General features: G+C 40.7%; 1 protein-coding gene across 1 annotated transcript in view; it reads right to left on the bottom strand.

Annotated features, from left to right (window-relative positions):
* Positions 1-1972: 1972 nt before the first annotated feature.
* LOC125036705 overlaps positions 1973-10771 on the bottom strand; it is a 19808-nt gene continuing 11009 nt past the window's right edge. Inside the window, exons 2-3 of the mRNA XM_047629566.1 lie at positions 2151-9108; positions 1973-2038 (exon numbers count right to left, since the gene is read on the bottom strand). Coding sequence (XP_047485522.1) covers positions 1973-2038; positions 2151-9089 — 7005 coding nt within the window. The 5' untranslated portion in view covers positions 9090-9108. The remainder of the gene's footprint in view (positions 2039-2150; positions 9109-10771) is intronic.

Raw genomic sequence — 10771 nt, 5'->3', positions numbered from 1 at the left:
TGATCAACTGTCATTTCATCAACTGGTGGATGATCAACTGTCACTTCATCAACTGGTGGATGATTAACTGTCACTTCATCAACTGGTGGATGATTAACTGTCACTTCATCAACTGCTGGATGATCAACTGTCACTTCATCAACTGCTGGATGATCAACTTTCACTTCATCAACTGATGGATGATCAACTGTCACTTCATCAACTGCTGCATGATCATCTGTCACTTCATCAACTGCTAGATGATCAGCTGTCACTTCATCAACTGCTGGATGATCAGCTGTCACTTCATCAACTGGTGGATGATCAGCTGTCACTTCATCAACTGGTGGATGATCAGCTGTCACTTCATCAACTGGTGGATGATCAGCTGTCACTTCATCAACTGCTGGATTATCAACTGTCACTTCATCAACTGCTGAATGATCTACTGTCACTTCATCAACTGCTGGATGATCAGCTGTCAATTCAACAACTGCCTCATCAACTGGTGGATGATCAGCTGTCACTTCATCAACTGGTGGATGATCAACTGTCACTTCATCAACTGGTGGTTGATCAGCTGTCACTTCATCAACTGGTGGATGATCAGCTGTCACTTCATCAACTGCTGGATGATCAACTGTCACTTCATCAACTGGTGGATGATCAACTGTCACTTCATCAACTGCTGGATGATTGACTTCTGCCTCGTCAACTGGTGGATGATAGACTTCTGCCTCGTCAACTGGTGGATGATAGACTTCTGCCTCGTCAACTGGTGGATGATTGACCTCTGCCTCGTCAACCGGTGGATGATTACTTACATCCTCATCAATAGGCAGATAATCAACTGCTGGATGATCAACTGCCTCATCAACTGGTGGATGATCAACTGTCACTTCATCAACTGGTGGATGATCAACTGTCACTTCATCAACTGGTGGATGATCAACTGTCACTTCATCAACTGGTGGATGATCAACTGTCACTTCATCAACTGGTGGATGATCAACTTCCACTTCATCAACTGGTGGATGATCAACTTCCACTTCATCAACTGGTGGATGATCAACTGCCTCATCAACTGCTGGATGATCAACTGTCACTTCATCAACTGCTGGATGATCAACTTTCACTTCATCAACTGGTGGATGATCAACTTTCACTTCATCAACTGGTGGATGATCAACTGTCACTTCATCAACTGCTGGATGATCAGCTGTCACTTCTTCAACTGCTGGATGATCAGCTGTCACTTCATCAACTGGTGGATGATCAGCTGTCACTTCATCAACTGGTGGATGATCAACTGCCTCATCAACTGCTGGATGATCAGCTGTCACTTCATCAACTGCTGGATGATCAACTGTCACTTCATCAACTGCTGGATGATCAACTGCCTCATCAACTGGTGGATGATCAGCTGTCACTTCATCAACTGATGGATGATCAACTGTCACTTCATAAACTGCTGGATGATCAGCTGTCGCCTCATCAACTGGTGGATGATCAGCTGTCACTTCATCACCTGCTGGATGATCAACTGCCACATCAACTGCTGGATGATCAACTGTCATTTCATCAACTGCTGGATGATCAACTGTCACTTCATCAACTGGTGGATGATCTACTGTCACTTCATCAACTGGTGGATGATCAGCTGTCACTTCATCAACTGGCTTATCAACTGGTGGATGATCAGCTGTCACTTCATCAACTGGCTTATCAACTGGTGGATGATCTACTGTCACTTCATCAACTGTCTCATCAACTGCTGGATGATCGACTGTCACTTCATCAACTGGTGGATGATCAACTGCCTCATCAACTGCTGGATGATCAACTGTCACTTCATCAACTGGTGGATGATCAACTGTCATTTCATCAACTGCTGGATGATCAACTGTCATTTCATCAACTGCTGGATGATCAACTTCCTCATCAACTGCTGGATGATCAACTGTCACTTCATCAACTGCTGGATGATCAACTGTCATTTCATCAACTGCTGGATGATCAACTGCCTCATCAACTGCTGGATGATCAACTGCCTCATCAACTGCTGGATGATCAACTGTCACTTCATCAACTGCTGGATGATCAACTGTCACTTCATCAACTGGTGGATGATCAGCTGTCACTTCATCAATTGGTGGATGATCAACTGTCACTTCATCAACTGGTGAATGATCAGCTGTCACTTCATCAACTGGTGAATGATCAGCTGTCACTTCATCAACTGGTGAATGATCAGCTGTCACTTCATCAACTGCCTCATCAACTGGTGGATGATCAACTGTCACTTCATCAACTGCTGGATGATCAACTGTCACTTCATCAACTGCTGGATGATCAACTGTCACTTCATAAACTGGTGGATGATCAGCTGTCACTTCATCAACTGCCTCATCAACTGGTGGATGATCAACTGTCACTTCATCAACTGCTGGATGATCAACTGCCTCATCAACTGCTGGATGATCAACTGTCACTTCATCAACTGGTGGATGATCAGCTGTCACTTTATCAATTGGTGGATGATCAACTGTCACTTCATCAACTGGTGAATGATCAGCTGTCACTTCATCAACTGCCTCATCAACTGGTGGATGATCAACTGTCACTTCATCAACTGGTGGATGATCAACTGTCACTTCATCAACTGGTGGATGATCAACTGTCACTTCATAAACTGGTGGAGGATCAGCTGTCACTTCATCAACTGCCTCATCAACTGGTGGATGATCAACTGTCACTTCATCAACTGCTGGATGATCAACAGTCATTTCATCAACTGGTGGATGATCAACTGTCACTTCATCAACTGCTGGATGATTGACTTCTGCCTCGTCAACTGGTGGATGATAGACTTCTGCCTCGTCAACTGGTGGATGATAGACTTCTGCCTCGTCAACTGGTGGATGATTGACCTCTGCCTCGTCAACCGGTGGATGATTACTTACATCCTCATCAATAGGCAGATAATCAACCTTTGCTTCATCAACTGGTGGATGGTCACATACAGTCTCATTATCTGGGGGTTGATCAAATGATGGTTGACTAATTTTAGGCTTGGCATCTAGTGGATGATCTATTTTCTCAGGTGGTGGGTGATCAACTGGCAGATGATCCATTGCATGATGAACTTGGATAACTTCAGATGGAAGTTTATCAGAATCATCATCCTGACAATCCTCTAGTTGAGTTTCCTCAGATGCTGCCTCATCAACAATGGCATCATCAATTACTGAATGATCAACCCGACCCCTATCAGTTGATGATTGATCTACAACATTTTTAATGTCTGAATCATCAACTCCAGAATCACCAGCTACTGAACAACTCAACTCAGCTGCCCCAATTTTTACCACATCCTCTGTTGGATGAATTCTGTCACTTAGGTTAGCTGGAGACACATTTTCAATTAAATCAGACTGCATGCCATTTCCCTCTGCTGAGCCAACTGTTGAATGGCTCATGCTAGTCAAATCAGCTGGCTGTTCATTTTCTTTTACTGATAACTGACTCACTGTTGACTGACTTTCTTCACAATGCCCATCATTCACAACATTAACAGATTCTAGGGAGTGGCTCCTACTATCAGTCACTTGCAGCGGTAGATGAACACCTGAGGACTCAATCTTTGAAACTTTACCAGCAGAATCCTGGTTACAGTTTACAGATTGCATTTCTTTCTTTTCAGTGCTACTTGACATCTGATTACCGACTATAGTATTTTGAACATCTTGAAGATTGACACAAGTTTCTGAATGGCTTTCAGTTTTTACAATACTTAACTGATTACTGGGTTCAATATCAGCATTTAAAAAGCATGTTTCCCTTCTGTCACCCAGGTAAATTGTTTCAGTACTGCCTCCAGCAAATGAACAAATATCTGCCACATTAGCTCCAGGTGGCAGATGATATGTCTCTGTTTCTTTATGGGAATGTTGATATTTAGTGACAACTTCTTTTGAATTACTAGGCGAAAAACTGAGGTTTGCAACCTCTGAAGATGAACAGGAATCTACAATACTGACTGCAGTAGACATACCTTTCATATCAACCGACTTGTATGAAGTTTCACTAACATTATGTTTTTCTTCGACAGCTTCTGCCAGGGACTGAATTTTTTCAAATATATCCATTGTGGTTTGGTTTGTTGTGCAGCTTTTTTGTTTAACATTTTCTGCTCTAGCAGTTTTGCTTTTACTGGCTTCCATTCTGTCAGATGCTTTTTGACTGGTTGTACATGATTCAGCTGCTCCCTGGTAATCTTCAAGAACATTTGCTAATACTTGACTGGTTTTAGCAGCCTCATCTGTTGCTTCCATGAACACACTGACTTCTTCAGATGTTGCAACTTTGGTTGCCTCATCTGCTGCTTTACTAACTTTACATAATTCCGATATTACAGAACAAAGTCCAGCTGCCACCTCATTTGACTCAAGCATTTCCAATGATGCATGACTGGTTTCAGTAATGTCTGCTGTTACCTGACTAGCTTTTGTATCATCAGAAGGTACATGTTTAAAATCAGAATTCCCTAGATGCCCATCACAAGCTTTAAAATCAACATTAATTTCAGTTGGGGCAAACTTTGTTCTATTAATTTCATCTGGTATCTGATTAATTTCAGAAACAATTGAAAAGGGTATTTCGGAATTAGCTTCAACAGTCTGCAATGCCTCCTGACTTGATGCTGGTTCTTCAACAGTTCCTTGCTCAGCCTCAGATACTGGTGAATCTTCTTCATCTGTGGCTGAGGTGTCCTTTGTAAGCGGATGACTGGTATTTGTGGCAGCCACATTTGGAGGAAGACTGTCTTTAACTTCAGCAGGCAGTGGATGGGCGACATCATTAATAATTTCACTTGGTGGAGGAACTAGCATACCTTCCCTACCCAAATCATGGCTATCCTGAGTATATGTTTTGGAGGATGAAGAAGCCTCTGCCAGTAAACAGAAATCCAAAGGTGTAGATGATGTATTACTACTTTCTTCACTCACCTGAGACACTGTGTTTGATGGACAGATCTTAACATTAATATCAGTGGATACTGCATGTGAGTCAACCATTCTAGACTGGTTAACATCAAGGAAAGTGTGGCAGTGTCTGCTCTTAAGCTCCTCACATATTTCAGAAGCCCTTTCAGATAGGTTACTTTCATCCAGGAACTTCTGCTTGCAGTCTGTGGTTAGTACATCTGGTTGCCTAAGCAGGTGATTTTCTAAACTTCTGTCACTACTAGCAATATTCTTCTCTTCTGTGGAAAAATCCTTTGTGATATTTTCTGGTCCTTCACTTCTCTCCCTATCAGGAACTTCCTTACTACCAAGATTACTGTCTCCAATAGTGTGTTTTTGGGTTCCTGTAACATTTCCACCACTAATCACATCTGATGCAATGGAATCATGTGAATATGTATTTCCTCTTTGGTCATCCATGTCAGGAACTTCAGTTTCTGAAAATACTTTTTCCTTAAATGTTTGGGCATTATCTCCATGCGATACAGCCAAATCAGAAGTGACAATTGTGTTGTCAACTACCAATGACATTGCGGCAGGTGATACTCCATCATTGAGCTGCACAGATTTAGAAGATGTGCCTTCAGACTGATTAGTGAAATTTTCCTTCTCTTTTCCTGAAAATCTAGCAGATTCATCTTCACTGTGGCACATGAGTCTGCTTTTTATTGTATCACTAGATTCACATCCAGCTACCCTATTTTTCTCGGCCGATTCATCATTATGTATAATTGCACTGGGCTGCTTAATCGCAAGACCTAAGTCTTTGCTGCCCCCACTCTGTGATGTATTGCAGTTTTGGTTTTGACTAGAACTTTTCTGAGATCCTGAGATGAGGTTTTGGCATATATGGCTACTATTATTAGACTTACTACAACAAGCTATGGTACATGATTCTGCTAAAAGTACCTGTGTGTGTGAGCTAAGAGGGTCAAGCTTATCTGTGGATAAACTTGAAACTTGTGATGATCGTGTTGACTGGCCAATAGGAGTAATGCCACAAGTTGATTTAGAGGTGGAGGACCCATCTGCTGATCCAGTGTTAAACTCTCCAAGGAGAGATGGAGGTTCCAACTGCTTTTGTTGTTCATGGTAAGCAGTTTTCAACTCTGAATCTTGACAAGAACCTTCTTGTTCAATATTGCTACACAATTTACTAAGAGTACTAGGAGCCAACCCACATATATTTCTACTTGGTTCTGGAGATTCTAGTGACCTTTTCTCATTTTCTGTAATACAGGCCAAGCTTTGCACAGTAGAATTTTGCACACAAGAATCCATTTTCTCCACAGATTCTGTATTTTTTGGTCCCAGTTGTTCACTTTTCACACAAATATCCACACACACACTATCATCAGTTTCTATAATGGAAGCTGAATCAGATACAGGCTGAACTGTGTCTTTTGTTAGACCTCTGTCCTTCAGGCTTTCAGAATCCTTAGTGGTTTCTTCAGTGGATATTTTTTCCACTGCTGTAGAAAGCAATTTGTCATTGTCCAATGTATTTGCATATATTTTTTCACTTGTGTTACTACGTATCGTGTCATCTGCTTTTTCACTAGAACCCTGAGTTTTATCACTAAATGACAATGGGGAATCTGGAAGGCTTTCATCAGACACATCTGACAGAATTGCAGCAACAGCATCAGAGATTCTAACCATAATTGCCCCACGCGATGCATCGGAGGGAGTATCAGAGAACATGGGAGTATCAGAATTGCTCTGAAAACCAGAGACAGAAGAAAGGCCAGATGAGGTGGATGGAGCACACAAGAGGGAGTTCTCATCATCTGATATTGGCTCTAAATATGGCAGTGCTTCAGACTCCTTGTTCTCCACAGCCGGCAAGACCTGACTTGGCCTAGATTGAAGAGAATTCAATACCTCTGTACCTCTGGGCAGAATTTTCTCTGTGTTATTATCTCCTCCAGTTTCATCTTTCTTTTCATATAAAATTTCTATCTCACTCTCACTGTCCACATTTTCCAATGGCTCATTTTCAATGAGTTCTACACTACTACTCCTGGCACTTTCTGACTCGGCAGTTAAATCTATCAACTTATTCACGACTTTTAGACTGCTCTGATTATTCATACACTCTATGTCTTTTTGCTGGTCACTTCTTAATGTGTTATCACCGGTTATATCCCCACCACTTTGCTCTGTACCACTTACCACATTCTCACTTTCCATTTCCTTGCCTTCGGCTTTATCACCAGGTTCACTGATTTCTTCCTTTTCACTCTGAGGTTTACTTGAAACATTATCATTCAGTTCCACATTGAATACCTCAGCTTTTGCCAGGACACTGAGGCACTCACCACCAGTCAGTTGTGTTTTCAGCTCATTATTGCCTTGTGGTTCACTTGGTATGACCTCCTCAACCTGTGGATCTTCTGCAGATCCTCTTCCAATAACTTTCTCACTAATAACCTCACAGGATTCACTGACAAGATTTTCACATCCTTCTTTTCGCTTTGTGTTTCCACTACTCTTATTATCAATTAATGTCAAGTCTCTAGAGTCCATGTCTTCTCGCACTTTTTCAGACTCCACAACTGGCTGGTGATCCTTTCCCCTCCCCACTGAACCACTCTCAGACCTTTCAGCACACTGCAAAGCCTCTGTTGCACTCCTTGCAGATTCCTGGTCAGAGGCATACTGCTGCTGGTCACTTTTCAAATTGTCTGACAAAGAGGACGTAGATGAATCACCTAACTGGCAATCTGTTCTGCAAATTTCTGATGCTTTATTTTCATTACATTTTTTATTCTGTGATATATGTTGCACTTCTGGTTTGGAACTGCACTGATTGAGCATAACTCCCCATTGAGCATTTTTTGTCACTTCTGCATTGCATTGTAAGCTGCTAGTATTCCCTTTTCCATCTACTTTAAAAAATGAACTTTCAGCACATGTTCCATAGTTTCCTTCTAGGTCATTATGAGTTCCTTGAGGGTAACTGTCAACACAAGATTCATTTAAATGTAAAACTGGCAATTTCTGGCTTTTATTCACTTCATTGGATATGATCTTTTCAGGAGACACATCAGTAGCTACTTTACTTTTTATATCACACACTGTCAATGAAGATTTATCAGTGTATTTGTCTGTCTCATCATGAAGTCTGGTGCTTGTAACATTAACTGTGGGGTTCAAAGCAGGGTGAGCATCACATATTCTGGCAGTGTTATTGTTATCACAAATATTTGGGAAGCTAACTCCACTCTGTGTCTGGGAATCAGAGAGGCTTCCCTTTGCAGGCAGGGGAGCCTTTCTGTCTACAGTCTCTGCACTGTTCTTTAATTTTACACCATCACACAGAACACTTTTTGGTGAAAATGGCAATACACTGACACCACTCTGAAAAGCCTCTGTGCGATTATGCAATTTGGTCACCATTTCCTCCAGTGAGCATTTTCTTCTGCCCTTTGGACTTTTCAGGCTCTTGGGTGATGTGAGGCCTACACCCTTGGGAGAAACACCCTGACCTGGTGGTACCATCTTTGGAGATAAAGTATTACCTCCAGGACAAGATGGCACTGCATTGATAGGAGCATTGCACTTTGATGATGAGTAGCTAAGGGGTGATGTGACAACAGACAGTTGCTGAAATGGCTTATTACACATGGTTGGCAGTGAATGAGGAAATGGTAAGCTAGAGGAGGTGCCAGCATCGGTAGGCTTCGACAGGCTCTGGCCCATCACAGCGCCACTAAATTTACTTTCATCTTTCCCCGGTGATGTGGCACATGGCACTGACCCCTTCTCACGACTACTCTCACCATGCAGAGGCAGCCGCACATGATGAGGCCCCACCAGGCCTTTACCATGGGAGAGCAATCCATTGGGGATCCCCTCGTGTGGAAGCATCCCGTTGGCGTGGCTCTTGGCCAGAGGAACAAGCTGCAGCTGGCCTTCTGGTGGCAAGGGAGGCAGGTCCACATGTCCTTCTTCGGCTGTGGTTGTCTCAGGGTGATGGCCACCTTTACTGGGCGATTTGTGCGTTGACAGGGAGTTAATGGTGTCCCCAGAAGGCATGCTGCTCCCATCAGTTGGGGAGCAAAGCCCGCCTGGCTTCATTCTGCCTGTCACTGCATACCTGAAAATATTCCTTAGTTAATATCAAATAATGTACTGGTTTCTAGAAGTCATCCTACCTCGACTGATTAAGAAGTATCAAGAGTAACACAATTAAGGTCAGTGAATAAAGTACAGCCAACATGCTGTTTATTATATCACAAAATCTTTTGCAATTATACACATGTACAAATATAAAAATACTGGCAGTCAACCACTTCTATATACATTGGCAAACATGAACACACACACTTTATCTTTATGTATTAGAAAAATTAGTTTGAAAATTTCTAATAGTGATGAGTTTTTCTATAACCAGGTAAAACTAACTGTTCTAGTTATGAATTTCATATGAAAATTACCATATACAGGTTGACAATCCAATATCCAAACATCTGAAAGCCAAATATTTTTAGCCGGGAAGACACAGACACAAGAATGCAATATGTATTTTCAGTTTAACTTTTGATGCTTTTCATTTCCAAGTTATACAAAGCACTTTTTATCTAATATAAACAAAATTTATTCATTACTTATCCCTCTATTTCATTTATCAGTATAATACTCTATAAATTAACTGTAATAATATTTTTATTTCTTTTTTTTTTCATCACTGGTAATGTTTATAGTCATACATTTTGCTGCAACATTTAATTTCTGAAAACAGAAAAAAAATAGAAGGCCAAACCATAACTAGCTCTAAGGATTTTTGGGCTAGTTATGTACAAGTCAATCCATGTTAGTCATGTAAGGAAATTAATTCATAAACTTCTTTTTTTTGTAAACTTTTTTGCCAGCAGAAACAAAAACCACAGACAGACAGACAGACAGACAGACACACACTTTTTCCATATAGCTATTTCAGAGCAAGCATACCTACTCTTCAATATGTATATATATATATATATATGATTTAAATGCCCTCTCATACATTGCATACATTTTAAGCATGTTTGACAGATAGCACCTTTGACAAAAACAAATTACAGACGACAATTCCAACACATTATTCCAAAATTTGAGTCTTCCAGTTATTCCCAATGTATCCGAGGAGTTATGAGATCCCAAGTATCAATGTAAAATGACAAGAAATTCCTTCTTAAAGGCTTATCTATATCATCTGCATGCTGATAACATTCTTTCCACTGGTTTTTCATTAATATTTATCATAAACCAATCTACAAGCATTTTAATTTTGGAAATTAACAATAAAAAAGTAAAACAAATAATAAAAGCCAGGGAATGAGAACAGCTTAAATAAATCTACCTTGGCAGTGACAAAAAAAAACCATTAGCTAATACACACCATGGCAGAGAGGAAGAGAGGAAAAAATAAACAAAAAATGATAGACCGAAGAAAAGGAGGAAGATACAGAGAAATCAATAGGTAAATTAATAAAAGGTGGACAGTTAAGCCTTGGTCACACAAGCATTTTATCAACAACAGGTTGGTAATAACAGCCAAATTTATCGTTTCTACAAATCCTCTACAGTAGTAACTTGTTTGAGGTGAAATAGTATTTATCATTTGGTATCTATTGTCTTTTAAATCCTTATATTTCTAAAGACTGCTCACTATTTCTATATTTGATATTGGCCGTGACATCATCACTGTTTACACACACGTTTTGAAGGTGGCATTCATTAAGATTAAAAAACACTGCCATGTTTGTTAGGTAAAATTG

Source organism: Penaeus chinensis, chromosome 1 (genome assembly GCF_019202785.1).
Source record: "Penaeus chinensis breed Huanghai No. 1 chromosome 1, ASM1920278v2, whole genome shotgun sequence".
Classification (NCBI taxonomy): domain Eukaryota; kingdom Metazoa; phylum Arthropoda; class Malacostraca; order Decapoda; family Penaeidae; genus Penaeus; species Penaeus chinensis.
The sequence above is the reverse complement of the archived record's forward strand: the minus strand, read 5'-3'. Positions and strand labels throughout refer to the sequence as shown.